We start from the raw sequence: 16,769 nt of genomic DNA on the forward strand, positions 1-16,769 counted from the left end.
CTTTGGAAGATATCTTTGCTTTGCTGGGGCTATAAAGATGGCGGGCAACTCCCAAAGCATCAGGCTGGATGTAAAGTTGGGATAAATTAATCTGTTTATAGACTTTTAAAGTGAAGTTTGGAATAATCATTCAGGACTAAAGATTTAATCATCTTTATTAACTACAATGATAATGCAGTAACTGTTATAAGTATCTAATTGCTATTCTTTCTTCAGAGAGAGGTGACTGACCTTGTTTTTTGGATGAACACAACCGTGTCCTAAGAAGCTGGGTGATTTTTTCACAGTGGCAAAGTCACCTCCAATCAAGGATTGTCCCAATGCTATACATAGCCCTTCCAGGAACCAGTTAGGCCAGTCTGAGACTAGAACCAGTGCTGCCTCATCCAAGAGGACACTCTGAGCTCTGGGCAATATCTCCTTTAGGAGGAAAAGGCTCCCATGATAAGACCAGAATCCATCCAGTCTGGGTTGAAAGCTGGAGTCCTAGGGCAGATCTGATGGCTCAGCACCTGATGACCTGCATTCAATAGCCAGGCCCCACATGGCGGAAGGAGAGAACTAAGTCCTGCAAATTGTCTTCTGACTTCTCGTATGTGCTTCAGTGTGTGTGTGTGTGTGTGTGTGTGTGTGTGTGCGTGTGTGCGTGTGCACACGTGCGCACACAAACCACACGTGCATGTGGTCTCCCTCTCAATAAATGAATAAAACCTGGAGTCTTGCGTGACTCGGATCCATTGAAGTCTGTCCTTAAGTCCTGGCTGTCCGGCCAGGACTGCTGTTCAAAGCTTAGGGTAGGGATGTTGCTTCACTGGAGCAACAGGACCCCGAATCCAAAGAAATGCTGTGAATTCTTAGTACTTTCTCACCCAACCAGTTTCCTTTCCCAATTTGTCTCACTAGAGCTGAAGAGTGCAGAGAGCTTCCTCACACCCCAACTGTCAGAGGGTAAACATCCTGTGAGTGTCCCTGGCCCAAGTCCTGGAAATGCTCACTGGACAGGGCCTGCCTCTTCCCTGCAATGCCTGTGACCTCGTTAGCCTTTGCCAACTTGTGGCCGCTTCTGGGCCTGCATCAACCATTGCTGTCAGCTTTTATAATGTTTGCATGCCTTTTTCACTTTGATTGGTCTTTTAATCTTGACACAAACCCCAGGGTCCTGGTTAGCCTTGGCAGCCTTAATGAATTATTTGGGGTGCCTTAATGCATTCCTCATCATTTGCTCTAATGGTCTCAGCAAAACATGCAGTATTATAGAAGCCATGTCAAACATTTGGTGGTACTGGCTGTTCTCACAGTATCCAGGGAAAACTGAAACACGTAGTTAGCTAGCCTTCTGCCTTATATTTCAAAGGATCTCAAACCTTTCCCAAGGACCCTATTTTCCAGTCTTCTATTGCTTCACCCCTTTGTCTGTATCTTCTCTTTCATTATTGCCTATATGCTGCCTAAGAATTGGAATAGGAAACAAAAAAAGGCCACCACTAACTTTCCAGCCTTTTTTTCCCTTAATTGATTGACGAATGATTTACTTTTTTGAGGCAGAATCTCATTTCTTCAAGGCTGACCTTGAACTTATTATGTAGCTAAATTCAAATGACCTTGCATTTCTGGTTCTCTCTCTCCAGTGACACTGAACACTGGCTCTGTTCACAAGGCAGGCACTCTACCCTCCAAACTCTTAATACAGCCCTAGTCCAAGGTTTGGTTTTGTTTTAATTATCCAGGGCACATGTTCCTTCTAACTCACAGCCTAGTACAACATCCTCTGATTCTGGACTTCCTAAACATTTGTTTAGGGTCCCTTGACTTTGACCTGTCCAGAGATCAACATATTGCCTTTATTATTCCAGAGTCATGAACTGGGAGTGGGTTTGAAAAGGTTTTGGTTTTGTCCTTGACCGGGTCACAGAAACCTTTGTTTTTGTTTTATTTTCTGCTAGGTATCATTGGTGGATTGACCAGCGTCATCACTTCAACAGTGGAGGGTGTGAAGACAGAAGGAGGTGTCAGCGGCTTCATATCTGGTCTTGGCAAGGGACTGGTGGGCACTGTGACCAAGCCAGTGGCAGGGGCCCTGGATTTTGCATCTGAAACAGCCCAGGCAGTGAGAGACACAGCCACACTCAGTGGTCCCAGGTCAGTTCATGGCGAGAATGGATCTCTACTTTTGAGCCCAGGTCTGAGGCTCCTCTAATCCATAGTGATGTGTTTAATGATATGCTGTCTGCATTAGTTATATGTTGTTTAACTTCAGTACATGTAGCAGAAATGTCTGACATGTGCAGTAAAAGTATGTGAAAAGGAGGCACCTCAAGGCACGAAGAAAGGATAGCATGTGACTGTAACCCCAGCCCTGGGGAGGTGAAGGCAGAAGAACCAGGAGTTCAAGACCATAGCAAGTTCAAGGCCAGTCTGGGCTGCATGAATCCTGCCCTCATTCCACCCACCTACAGAAAAAGTGGCAAGTGGTTTTCCATACATGCATGATACTAGATTGGGTATAGATAAGAGAAGACAGTGTCTGGGTCTTTCATCAGAGAGGTCAAAACTAGGATTACAATGTTAGACGTTTCCCCAAGCTAATTGTGCCTCTCATGCCCATCAGCTTGCTGAAGGCTAGTGGTCTTTGCTGTTAGACCCAGCGTAATTCTAGAGCACATGCTGTTGCAGTTCATCACGAGGGGTATTCTCTTAGCTTTCCACACTCCCACAAGTTGGTGGTTCTGCTGTGGTATATTGTCTTGTCTTGACACCAACTAGGACTAGAAATCAGAGATGGCCCTTGTAGTGCCAAATCCCACAGAACTCAGCACTTTAACTTAGCTGTTTGGTTAATGGTCTGTTTTAGCTTCCCTTCTCCAGAGAGGCAAGGAGGGTGCTGTTCCCAGTGGGCTCCACTATTCACTGCAGCTCAGATAGTTGATGTTCCCCAGGTAAAGCACTGCATCTTTTCAGAAGCTGGGCTGTGCCCACACCTGTTGCTCCTTCCGAAAGATTTAAAGTGAAGTCAACCCCAACTAAAAGGAATGCCCTAGTCTGTCACCAGGGAGCTGCAACAGTGCCGTGTTGTCTCAGTAGGGAAAGTGCTTGTGATTATAGACCAGAACTTGTGATATGATACATCTGGAAGTGGCTGTTGGTGGGGGTGGTGTGGGGTAAGTGTTGAGGGCTGTGGAGTTTAGCTGACACCTGAAGCTGCATTCTGTTCTCAGGTACAAAGCTAAACCAGCCCTGGCGTCTCTTTTGAGGCATGCATACAGTAGTGAGGACAGGCAGGCAGTACAGAGTGTTTCCAGCTAGTTCTTTATTTCTACCCAAAGCCCAAGAAGTCTCTTCCAGCATAAAGTGAAAATACAACTAAAGAACCCAAACATCTCAAAAAAATATTATTTATTAAAACCCTAAAACATCAAGAGATTGGTTTGTTTGCTCAAAAAAATTTTTTCTTGAGGTGCTGGAAAGGTGACTCAGTGGTTAGGAGCCATGCACTGCTCTTTGAGAGGACCCAAGTTCAGTCCCAGCATTCGTGTTGTGCAGCTCACTGCCGCCTGCAAGTCCAGCTCCAGGGTGTATTCTCTGGACTCTATGAGCCGTAACATATGCACAGACATTTTCTCCCCACATTTACACATGATTAAACACTGAAATCTTTAAAGATGGTTAATCCCAGCTCTCGGGAGGCAGAGGCAGGCAGATCTCTGAGTTTGAGCCCTGTCTTGTACAGCCAGGGCTACACAGAGAAACCCTGTCTCAAAAAACAAACAAACAGAAAGATGGTTTCTATGCTGCAAAAGTTAAGACTGCACAGCACTGGTTTGCAAGCCTCGGGAGGTTTTGTATTCTCTCTCGGAGTACACATCGTGGCACCATGGTGCTGTAGGAATAGAGCTGGTCTTGTCATTTTTCCCAGTTACCCAGCACTTCACAGAAAGTTTGACTTGGTGCCATCTGCTTTCTGTGATTCACTCATTCATTTCCAGTCAGTAAATGTTGATGGAAAATTTCCTGTGAACTCTAGGCTGAAAATACAGCAGGGAATAAGACTGCCCCTAGCCTCAGACCACTCAGGATTAATCAGGGCAGCAGACACAAACTACCATGTAAATGATGATTTACAGAATGATGCTAGATGACCCGAAAGTGATGCAAAGATAGTGTAGTGATGGGTCTGATCAGTAGAAGTGCAGGCCGGGAAATGGTCCAGAGGTCTGCGGAGTCAGGGCACACTTTTCTTCTAGAGATGAAGCCTTGAAGTGCAAGTAAGGATTGATTAGGGAAGAGGAAGTCCCCAAAGAGGAGCCTGGCGGAACAGTCCAAGCAGACAGAGTTTCTTATAGAGCTCCAGCGTTGCCTAGAGGCCTCCATCTGGCCAGCCCCACTCATCTTTGAGCTTTACTTATAGACAGTTCAGAAAGCCTTGTGGTTATCCACAGCCACGCAGCTGGCTCGAAATGGTAAAGCCAGATTCAGGCAGCCCATCCCCTGACCCCAGCCCAGCCTCTGCTGTAGAGGGCCCTGCTTGGGCACTAACTCTCTTAGAAACAAGCCACAGAACTAAGTGAAGGGCCTTTGGGCATGGGCCACTCAGAGGAGGAGTTACCTGCTTGAGTCTGTCCTCTCAGCTCCCACAGGCAGGGCTGGTGGCTGGGAAAACCACAGCAACCATGCACACAGGCCAGCAGATCCATCACGATGCCCTCTACTGTACTGCAAAGGTGGAGCAGGGTCTTCTGAAGGGTGAGCAGTAGGCCTAACACTGGGTTCCCTCTGCATGTTTGTCTAGGTTCAGGTTATTAATGAGAAGCCATGTGTTCGCGAGAACAGAGCACTTGACCCAGAAAACAGCAGGGCAGAGTCCCAACCTTGACTCACTGGTTCGATCTCTAGCCTGCCCATGCCTCAGCATTTTCAGTCTATAAATAAGAGATTAGATATACCTGTCTATTAAGTCTGCCTCCCAAGGATGTGAAGCCCAACCAGGGTTATTTTTAATATAGAAGTCATGAAGAGCTATAATGAAGATGGGCAATGTTATCTTCGGGTCATGCTCAGAGCTCCCTGCAGGTGGAGAAACGTGTCCTCCTCTCTGGGCTTTGCTCCGATAACACTGGGGTCTCTTGAACATCCTGACGCTACCCAAGGGATAAATCACCCCGGCTTCTTGGAAGTGAGGTACATCCATCCAGCCATCCCAGTTGGTTGAACAGGATCCAGGGGTGTTACTCAGGGTTTTTCCCCACTGTTTAGACAACAGGGACTAACAAATGATTTGAAGGGATTAAAAGTGAGATTCTGACCGAAGACTGACCTGAGCCCAGGGAGCTCGCCAGGAACAGAACCCAAGAGTCCAAGAGTTCTACCTCTGAGTCTGCACTTGGAAGAGACTCTCTGCTTCCTTTGCCATATTTCATCCCATTGAAGGCTTAGATCTCAGCCATCTATGTTTTAAATGACCCAACTTTTGAGCAGATGATAGTGAAGTAAGTCATAAAACTGTGAACGAGTGCTCTTTCCAGTAATCCATCGGCATAGTAGCTTTACAGGAAACACTGGCTTCTTCTCATGTTTATTTGAGCATGGCTTTATTTATAGGGAACCCCCCTCCTTATGTCCTTTCAGATTAAAATATTTCCAAGTTCCTCTCCTTCTTGGGCATTCCAAAAAGACAGCCACCTAACTTTCTTCCCATGTTCCCATGCAGTCAAACAGTCCTCAGGAAGGCAATGGGGGAGGGGAGAAGAGGGCGGAGGACAGCAGTGCCTCTGGCCCCTGCATCCATGTTGTAGACCAGTAACCCCCCTCCCCCCGCATTTGTTAACTCTACAAGTATGTGTGGTTTGGAACTGAAACAGGAAGCTTTTTCCAAGGCAGTGTTCTGCTGGCTCAGGGTGCGTCTTTTAGTCTGTGCAGAGTGGGCCACATTCATCTGTTCTCAAGTAAAGTTTGTAAAAATGGCACAGATGCCTGTGGTGCCATTGGTGCCACGGGAGAGCAACTGCCACCCTCTGAGCAAACCAGGCCTAGCAGGGCAGCCAGCCTTGTGTTTGTCTGGTTCTCTGCCTGAATGCATGGTTCTAATTGGGGGTGGGAAGGGGGTATCAATGGGTGAAGGTGGCACTGCATGCCTGGGCCCACTTCTCTGTGTGTTTCCGACTCTGAGCAGCACAGCATGCTGGGAAAGTAGCAGGCAGAGATTTATGAAGCCAGGCCCTGGGGTTTCCTCCAAAATATTTCTTCACCTTTTTAGTCCAGACCCCAAAAGGCAGGAGAAATGGGAGTTGGCAGAACTTGAAATATTTAAACCCATTTAGCAAAGCCCAGGAGTGTTGGGCTTATCTGGTTATTTAAGTTAGATAAGGAGGAAGGGAATTTGAAGGATGATGATAGATCAGTGTTTAAGAATATAGCCATCAGGACCGACGTTCATGAATCCCAGGACTCTACTGAGTCCAGAGACAGATCCCAGTTGCTGAGCAGCTTTTGAATAAGCCTGAGTTGGTTTCACAGAGAGAATTTATGTGGGGGCATCTTTGACTTTTTCAGTAAAAGCACTCCCAAGACACCACCCAAAATTTATTAATGACAATGTTAACGGCTGGTTGGTGGGAAACCTAATGGCTTTTTCTTAGAATCCTTTTTGGTACAGCATTTGTGCTTTCCTCTGGCGCCCAGGAGTGAGAAGAAGCTCCCAGAGCTTCCCCGATTGTGGTGGTCCTGCGTTGGGTCCTCTGCCCTGCACTGGTGTTGCATTGAGGCGCCCAGCAGGCTTGGTTTGACCTGAGCCTTTAGGGACTTCCCAAAGAGCAAAACCTAATAGAACGAAAGGTGTTCATGAAACCATACATGTTCTCAGTTTCCCCAGCTGTGTTCAAGATGGGAAAACAGACCCTTTATCTGAACAGGGTCAGCATTTCTCTGGAAGTTTCTGTTTGGTCTTCAGATTACAAATGAATTTTATGATTTTTTCCATGTTTGTTTTAAGAAGGAAATATTCTCACTTGGTACTCAGTAAAATTAACACTTCTGGACATGTATTGGGTTGTTCAGCCTGTGGCTCCACCTCTCACTTGTTTAAATTTCTGCATGTACCTTCCAGATGAGACCTGTGAGCAGGAGCAAGGACGTGGATGTGGGTGTTGACAGGGTGAAGCTGGACTGGAGTTCTCTGTGTGTTTTGTCTGTGAGGCTCTGCATCCTTTCTCTCTCTCTCTCTTTTTTTTTTTTTTTTTTTTTTTTTTTTTTTTTTTTTGCTTTTTCAAGACAGGGTTTCTCTGTGGTTTTGGAGCCTGTCCTGGCACTAGCTCTTGTAGACCAGGCTGGTCTCGAACTCACAGAGATCCGCCTGCCTCTGCCTCCCGAGTGCTGGGATTAAAGGCGTGCGCCACCACCGCCCGGCCTCTGCATCCTTTCTTAGGTGGTTTTGTGGGCTAACCTGGTACTCTTCTGCCAGGGTGGGACATGATTATTAGTATGCCTGAGATCCCATTTTCATGAAGCCAGAACATCATTATCACTTCCAAACAAAGAGAAGGGACTGTCCTGTCTCCTACAAAGCACAGTGGACATCACGACCCACTTCATGTGTCTTCTGCTCATGGCTACACAGTGAGAACCATGGCTTCTCGGTCTTTCATCTTGCTAGACCAGGTGTCTCGGGAGCAGGTGTGGGCGTAGTTAGGTCATTTTTTCACATGCCTCAGTCTTCCCTTGCTGCCCTAGAAGCGATGCTGGGAGCTGTGTTAAGGCAGTGGCTGTCTCACTCTGGTCTGAACTCAGGCTGAGGGAATTACAGGAGAAGATATTTTTAAGAAACATCTTAACAGGCCTTCATGCCTTATAAGTTAAAATTGTCTTGCAGTAACACAAGTAGAGAAATCTTATTTCCTGAGACAGACTTCTTCCCTCTTGCTGAACTCTAAATCCTCCACTCCCCTTCACTCAAGAGGCCCAGACAATGCCGTCCTCATTATAGCGTGACTTATGGAAAGCTCAGCGCTACTGCTGAGAGAGAAAGGCGAGGTGTGTGTGTTCGTGCTCACATGTATTTGAGAAAAGCCTTCCATTTCTGAAATCCCATGACTCATTTTTATGCAAGATTATCTGTTAGGGGAAAAAACCACTTTTTTGGTCATGGTACATTATAATCATTTCTAGAAAGGAGAGCGTCTAATTTTTGCCATTTTTGGCATGCCAGGATGACTGACTTCATGGAAACAGCACGATCCTGCTCCCAAAGTAAAAATCAACTGAACTAGGAAAGAGAAAGCATGAGGCTCAAGCCCAGGCCCTGTGTCTCAACCAACATGCCCTTCACAGAGAAAACACCATGGTGGGCTGGACTTCTGCCTTTTGAGAGAGAACCAGTAATCTGATCATTGGTGGTTTGGTGTACGGCGTTTACTCTATCTCCCTGATAGGTCACACACTGAGGCTTATTCTTAGTTATGGATGCCTGGCCTTAGTTTGGCTTGTTTCTAGCAGCTTTTCTTATCTTAAATTATCCTGTGAACCTTTTTTCTCTGGACTTTTATCTTTCCTCTGTATATCTTACTTTCCTTCTTACTCTGTGGCTGACTGGGTGGCTGACCTCTGATGTCCTCCTCTCCTTCTTCTCTTGTTCCGTGTTCTCCCTCCTCCCAGATGTCTCCTTCTATTTAATTCTCTCTGCCTGCTAGCCCCACCTATCCTTGTTTCTTCCTGGCCATTGGCCGTTCAAAAAGACTGCTGAGCCTTGCCAGGACAGAGTAAGATGGTTTTGAAAAAATTTCCTGCCTCTGAAAATGGTCTGTCAGTTACTCTAGACCTTAGCCAGAGTTGGTTGCTCCTACATAGCAAATGAGACTTTGGGTGATTTCCCAGGTAGCCAGATGTCTCTGTCATCTACTGTACGTTTTAGAAGCTGTTTGATTGCACTTCCTGCCTATTCAAGTAATATTATCTCCCTTCTTAGGCCTTCGATGGGGTTGAAGATTAGATAGTCATAATTACCTTTCTCTTATGATCTAGCCATGCCCTTTCTAATACAAGACTTAGACTCCTTAGGATAAAATGATTATTAAAACATTTAGCATATACTCCTTGCTTAATATTGTTTATGCTGGTTGTAATTCTAATGTAAAAATTAGAATTACAAATATTGATATTTGTCCTTATTGTATGTAGTTTTGTATTATGCTTGGAACTCTCTTATTTAGACAAAAGGGGGAGATGATGGGGAGCCTTCTTTAGCCAGTGGTCTTTAAGAGGCTGGACCAGGTTGGGGCATGACTTTGGGTACCAAAAAGCTGTGGTCCCGCCCCACTTGCTCTCTTCTTCCCGCGAGCCACCTGGATGTTAGACCCCATTCCTATTTCCTCGCTGTGATCTGTGAGTTCCCTTTTAATAAAGAAAAAAACTTTAGAATACTCTTTTCAGAGTTAGCTTGGGATTATTTGACTCATGCTCCCCCATTTGACGCATTCTGCATCATAGACCATCAGGCGTTTTAGACAGGCACAGTAACAGCTTCACAGAGTTAAACAAATGCAGCGGAAACAAAGTCACACACCTAAGAATAATATTCTCCAACAGTGGTCTGTTGTGCCTGTGTTCAGTGAGTTCACAAGACTAACATTCGAGGTCTGTAGTCTGAGCTTCCAGCAAAGTAGTACCCACAGTTCCTTCAGAGAGAAGTCTATATTTTGTGTCTAAAGAAGGGTAGGCAGCCATTTACTGCCTGTGGGAGTCCTCTGCCAAGGCCTTAGAGGCATTATGTTTAGGTTTTGTTGCCTGTCATAAGCTTTGAATCCTTACTGCAGTGGAGTCTTTGTCTGGGACGAGATTGGACTCTTCCTAAAGATCGACTTCAGGTAGAGCTGAAGCCCCTCTCCCAGAGAGCTTTTAGTGGAAGGAATTCTGAGCTACACAGAATCAATCCCCTGCTGCAGACAGCAGACAATGGGAATTTGGAAATGTGGTAGGGATGAAGGACCATAAGCTGTGGGAGGAGTGGTGGCGTTACAGTCCCCTTCACCTTCTTTCCACCTTTCAAATTTCTCACTAATTTGTCTTATCAGAGAGGAATAAAATCAGATCAGTTCTGCATTTTCAGTGGCGGTATACTCTGGGTAAAACGGTCTCACTGTAGTGGACTTATATGATCACATCAGTTGACAGTGTTACGAATCAGCATCCTGAGTGGACTAAATGCAGACTGGGAAGTGCTTTCTAGTTAGTGAAGATTTGAGCATGGATGGGGCCTTAGAGCAGGGACCTCTGGGGAACCCCCCACTCTGTAATAACCCAATTCTTATATTCATGTACTTATATATGAGCTACAGGTACACAATAGTTTTATATTGGTAATCTCTAATGAGTGTGCAATGGTGTTTTCCAGAACCTCCAACAGAGTGCAGGTAGGAGCAGACATAAGGATTCAGCTGTTTTTGATTAAGCAAGACTCACAGAGATTTGCAAAAATGTAAAACAGTCCCCTCCTCTCACCTTCAGTGACTCTGCAAACACATTAGCGGTGACAGGTATCCCTGTACCTGGTTAATTTCCCTGACAAGCTGTTCTGTTGGAAAATCCAGTGATGATCCCTCCTCTTGCTGATAAACAGCACATATCAGTGATGGTGGATTTATCTGGAATATACGAGGGCAGCAACAGTAACGCCATGCTCCGCTTTGGACTCCTGCCAACCATTGTCAGCCCTCCTGGCTTGCGCCCGAATTTTACTAGGTTTCTCAAAGTAATGATTGGGAAGATTGTATCACATACCAGAAAGACCTCTTATAATAATTTGCCTAATTTAGTCCTTTGCCTTAACCTGCCCAACCCAATAAACTTTCATTTTGGCAACGTAAGTGGTGAGCAGAGAGCTCAGGTCCATCCTGTCAGAGGCCACTTGGTCAGGCTAGCACAGCCCCAGCCAATCTCAGGTGATGGGGGGACCGTGTCTTGGTTTCACAGTTTATTGCTCGGCCACTCTGTGGCTTTCTGCCCTAGCGAAGCTGGTGCAGCAGGGCCAGCCCACGGCATTTGGATAAACCCTTTGAACTCCTGGAGGGAAGCTGTTTTTATGAGGCTGCTGCTCTGTGTTCACACTGGAGTCAGCTCCTGGTACATTTTCCCCAAACAGACTTCAAACATCGATAATGGCAGGGGCGACCCGGGTCATATCATAAAATTCCCAGCGACCACAGAAAACTTCAAAGTGGGAGAACAGAGCCCCACCTCTTCTTGTGAAGAGCTTGGGTCCTGGGGATCCTGGCTAGAATCCAGTCAGCCTTGCTGAGTAAGGCAAAATGACCAGGGCAGGGCTCATGGGCTCCCTAGATTTTACCGGCTGACCTCAGTGGGAATAACTGACACCTGTCCTCCTACTGTAGAACTAGCTAAGCTGCCACATGTGCTTGCTTAGCCCTTAGAGCAGGGGTTCTCAATCTGTGGGTCACGACCCCATAGGGCTCGCATCTCAGATATTTCCGTTACAAATCATAACAGGAGCAAAATTACAGTTCTGAAGCAGCAGTGAAGTAACACAACACGAGGAACTGGATTAAAGGGCTGCAGCATCAGGAAGGCTGAGAAACACTGTCTTATAGGGAAGATGGGAACCTCTGATAGGTTTTTGTGTCTTACAGTTTGAACTGTAGGGGACCCCATTAATTCAGCTCACCAATTCTTAACTTGTGATTTCCCAGACATAGCTGCTTAGTAGTATTGCAAATTGACAACAGGCATTGGTTATTGAACGCTTGTTTCTATGCATGCCATAGGTATTAAGTGAGAATAGGTGAATAACGGGGGACAAACTACTTTGAAGAGTCTTCAGGGAGAGCGTCTCCAAGCTGTTTGGTTTGTGTGTTGATACTATTCATTTATTTTACTTGTATGTCTGTGTGCCACGTGCATGTCTGGTGCCCACAGATGACAGAAGAGGGCATTGGATCACCAGGAACTAGAATTACAGGTGGTTGTGAGGTGGCATGTAGGTGCAGGAATGGAACCTAAGTCCTCTGAAAGAATGGCCAGTGCTCATAATCACTAATCATCCCAGCACTCTGTTAATGCTCTTAACTCCCTCTTACGTGTACACTAAAGTAAAGGCAAGGTACTTAAAATACACTTGTTAGTGATTTAATGGCTTAAAAAGAGTAAAACTGTGGCCAGGAACCACCCTTATTTATTTCTAGGTTTACAGCAGCACTTTCAAAACCAAAAGTTCAGTCACTATTTTTAAAGTTACCAGATGAACGAATCTTCAATTATTCAGCTCTTTGTCTCGTGTATTTAGTAACTGTTACTTTGCAGTTGTTGAGAACTATGTTTAAATCCTATGATTTTGGCCTGAACTGTTTTCCAATAGCACACTTTTTCTTTAAAACAAATATCTTAATTTAGTGGGAGATAGCCTCTCTTCTGGGCGACGGAGGCTTGAGATAGGGTCTTACTCATTCCAGAGGCTAGCCTAGAACTCCTGATCCTTCCGCCTCTGTCTCCCAAATTTTGGGATCACAAGCAGTGCCACCAGACTTCAGCATTTTAACTTTTTTTTTTTTAAGTCAAAAGACTTTTAAATGTCTCAGTAGCTAACTGCAGTCTCTGCCCACCCTTCCCTGTACCTGATTCCTGGTGCTCAACCCCTCCTAATAGGACATAAACAACAGACTAAAGTATGAGTCCCCCAAAGCCCAGTCTGGGGCACCAGTATGTTTATTGGGCTTACAGAGCACTTACAGGAGGGGTGTGGGTGACCCCAGAGCTTCCACGCCGTCCGAAAGTCCCACCAAAGCATGGATGCCGATATCCCCTTAGCTGTACAGGTCAAGTGGTCCCTCAGTTCCCTTCCACTGTCTGTGCTCTAGCACCCCTGAGACTCTGAGGCTGTTCACGGTTGGGGCACATGTGCATGCAGTTAACTGGGAGAAGCAGATGGGCCTGACTGAGATCCTCCCTACATCCCTCCTGTGGGGGAATAGCAGCAATCAACAGGCCTGATCTTTAAGGTCTCTTGGAAGTAGTTGCAGCTACTCTGATGAAGATGAAGGATACTGTACTCTGGAATAGCACTCTTCAACAGTTTTATGGTTTCTTCAATTTGGAGGTATCTGTCTCTTTAATTTTAAAGAATGAACAGATAAACTGCTAGTCCCTCACCCCATTAGACTTTCTGTTGAAATACACACATATTCCTTCTTCTTTTCAGTATAATTTGCTCATACTGTTTTGATAAATCAATATCCAGATTTTGCATTATGACTATATAAATGGTATTCCCAGAGAAGCCACATAGTTTACTATTACAGTTTTCTTTTTACGTTGTTTGGTTTGTTGTGGTCCCCAAGCCCACCACCCCACCCCCAAGTTTCTAACTGCCTTTAGTACTGTTTGCGTAGTTTTCTATTTTTTAATGTCCACATGCCTATTGCTAATTTATCCACAAACTCTTCTCTGTGCATTTGAAAACAACTTAGATGGTTATCAGTTCTTTCTCATGGGAATTCCCCATAGACCTAACTCTCATCCACTTTATGAACTGGCCCTCCCTATGGACTGACCTTCCCTGTGGACTGGTTCTCCCTATGGACTATTCCTCCCCATGAGCTGGTCCTCCCTATGGGCTGGTCCTCCCCATGGGCTGGTCCTCTTCATGGACTGCTTCTCCCTAAGGGCTGGTCCTTCCTATGCTCTGGCCCTCCCTAAAGGCTGACCATTCTGTGCATCATCTCCTGGAGTGTTCCTGCTCTAAACATTTTCCTTCTGTTTGTATTTTTCTGTCTTTTTCTTTTCTGAATAGACAGTACTTGGATGTTGCTGATTATCCACCTCTGTCTAAGGCTGAGGAGGGCTCTGGAATGTCATGTGATGATAACCTGGTGGAGCCCATTGGCTGAACTCTGTCATGAGGAGGAGCAGGCAGATGGGTGTCTGAGGAGATCTGCAGGTCCAGCTCCTCCTCATACAGCCTTCAGCCCAGTCCTCCTGCTTTCACCACCTCACACACACCTCCCTGCTCCTCCTTTATACCCAGGCCTTCAGGGCTCCTTGGGGCCTTCGTCTTTCGGAAATCTAGCAAGTTCTACCATACTAATTAGTTCACTGCGATGTGGCTTCCTCTCCCTCAGGCTTACATTTCATCACCGTGTGTCCATCTGTGTTTTGGCTTCTAAAACTTGTTGACACCTTCCTTTTCTCCATTTGAGTGTGTGCCATGTTCAGTCTTCTGTTTTTACTTTTGGGGAGCAGTCCCTAGACTAGATCTGCCATATATAACCAAAACCCCCATAATGCCGACTTGATGCTAATCCATCCATCCCTAGTGCTGTCCTTTCCCTAGTAGTTGTGGTATGAGATGGTTTCCTGAAACCCAGGGCACTATGTCTGCTCACATCCCATTATACTTTGGTAGTGTTAACACAGAATAACATTGCTAGCATTTAGAAGCCTTTCTTGTAACCCAGGCCCAGTTCTATGTGGTTTACATGGGTTATCTCAGTTCCCCATCACAGCAACTGTGGGACATCTATGAAGGAAAGCAGTCTGTGGCCCTTCTCTCAGAATGATTGTTGCCAGTCTAACCCCAGCTTTGAGTCTGGTATTGCTCTTTAATCTTTCTTTCTGTGTGTTGTAAAGGAACAGGTTGTAGAAGGCTCTTGTCAAATCCAAGGGACATGAAAGAAATAGCACACCCAATGGTAGTGACATGGGCCTGTCACCACCCCTCCTTGAACCATAAAAGCTATTCAGAGGGGCTGGCAGCTGGTGAGCGACTTCCTTAGATCCTGGGTGCTGATGGGTGTTTGTAGTTTGCAAGGGAAGTCGCTGAAAGTTTTCTTATCTTGACACTCGGAGGGCAAGAGGTCTTTCTTCAAAGAGAGGGGCTTGTCTCAGAAGGAGAGTGGGAAGAACATAAACCCACGGGTTCTGTCTTCCTGGTGCTGGACAGACATGTGACAGCCAGTGAGAAAAGAGAACAAGCTCCAGGCACTGGTGGCTTCCACATCTCTGTGGCACAAGGCCCTGTTGGCAGCCCATGATTTGAGTCAGTGTCCTGCCCCTCGGCCTGGAGCAAACGTTTTCCCCTCTCAATCTCACTTAATCGAAGGTGAGATCGCTTTGACTCATAAGGACTAGGGGTAATAATACCTACCTCAGTGGGTGGTGATGTGGATTGAGTTACAGAATATATATAAAGCGTTCAGCCCGGCACATTGCAGCTCACTGCTGCAGCTCGAGCAATGACATTTATTTCAGTGGTCTCTCCTGAGTGTGCAGTGTACAACAGAAGTGAAGCAACCGTTGTGTCAGTCTGAAATCTGGCCGACTCTACTATGAATCTTGGGAGTTCTATGTTGTGCTCGGTTTTTGTCCTCCTTGTTCTCATCACATAAAATCAACAGCTAAATCAGGCCTAGGAACCTGGCTGGAACTGCTGCCTGGCAGGTCTCACCTGGGCTCTTAGCCCACATTCAAGAACTCTACTGGAGAAGGTGTGCAGAGGCCATGAACCTTCCCTGAACCCACTTGTGACGAACAGGTGACCCCAAACTGTTATTAGTGTGTGCTGTAAATGAGATGCCTCTGGGATCCAGCAGAGTTCAGCCAAAGGCCCCACATGACATGGAAATCTGCCCTAGAGCCAGTCTTGTTGGGTAAGAATTATGTAGCAAATGTCTCCAAACACTGGCATCTGTGTCTGCTGGGTGCAGGGCACCCGAGCCTGATGGAGTGCTTACGGAAATGTGGACAGGGCATGCGACCGGTGACAGCTGACAGACTGGTTTTTGGCCCCTGCTACATATCCAGCTCTTTGGATAAACAGCTTTAAAAGCATTACATGGTTTGGAAAGCATTCTTCAAAAAACAGTTATATTTTCCAGACGCATGACAATCTACGGCTCAGTGTTGTGTAAGGGTTTTAAATTGTACATCCAGATTCCTCTCCAGCAGGGCTCTCGTCACTGTTAAGGGCTGTGCATCTGAATCTGCTGGACAGTCCTCTCACTCTATTGCCATTTAGGTTGGGCTCCCTAATATCTGCTTAGAAACAAAACACAGCAGCATACTCGAGTTCAGGGCTAAGTGTTTAGGATGAAAAACTGTTTCATTTTACCTCAGTGTGTTTGGCTCTTTAAAAACCTCCCCATCATGTCCTCTCTTCATAATTTGGCAGAATAGAGGTGGTGGGTAGCTTATTCTAATGCTCTGAGCCCTTGAAGAACTTTCTCTAGGCTATAAATGCTCATTCCCAATTCACTTGAAACCTCATCCTCCCTCTTAGCTTATTCCCAGAAATTTAACTCATCACCTCTTGAGCGTCCTAGAAAATTCTGAATGACAAGGTAGGTGGCTCCTGGGACATGGCATTCAGGCCTGGCATTTTTTTTTTTTTGGGTCCCTTCTGAACCATACAGTAGATACAAAGTGTTCTATCTAGTGACAATTTGAAGAAAAAAATGTTTTTAAATCAAAGTCAAATATACTCCAGACTTTTTAAGTTTCAGGGAAGGAGTCATAGGGTTGTTGATCCCAGATTGCAGTGGGAGAGCTGATGGACAGCTGGGAATGTCATCCTGATTTATTGTGTTGAAGTGACAGTAGTCACTTCATGTTTTTTTAACATACCTGTGCAGGATCAGTCTCTCCTCGACTCATCTCTGTGGTCAAAATGCCCAGTGTGGATGTTCTCTGCAGGTGTCAGTGCAGGTAGCTCTCATCATGAGAACCAGGGTTGCAGACTGAGGGCCCCAAATCCCAGTTCCCATCTGTTTGCAGATTTG

At 45.8% G+C, this 16,769-nt stretch overlaps 1 protein-coding gene across 6 annotated transcripts in view; it reads left to right on the forward strand.

The window, feature by feature from the left end:
* The window catches only part of LOC121447808 (vacuolar protein sorting-associated protein 13D), a 227,914-nt gene that overhangs the window by 182,223 nt on the left and 28,922 nt on the right, over window positions 1-16,769 (forward strand). For all 6 annotated transcript variants that reach the window (XM_041651068.1, XM_041651069.1, XM_041651071.1 and 3 more), the window contains one exon: window positions 1,944-2,139. In XM_041651068.1, coding sequence (XP_041507002.1) covers window positions 1,944-2,139 — 196 coding nt within the window. The remainder of the gene's footprint in view (window positions 1-1,943; window positions 2,140-16,769) is intronic.

This window comes from Microtus oregoni, unplaced genomic scaffold (assembly GCF_018167655.1).
Source record: "Microtus oregoni isolate MIOR12 unplaced genomic scaffold, Mior012 000005F_ref0000423, whole genome shotgun sequence".
NCBI lineage: Eukaryota > Metazoa > Chordata > Mammalia > Rodentia > Cricetidae > Microtus > Microtus oregoni.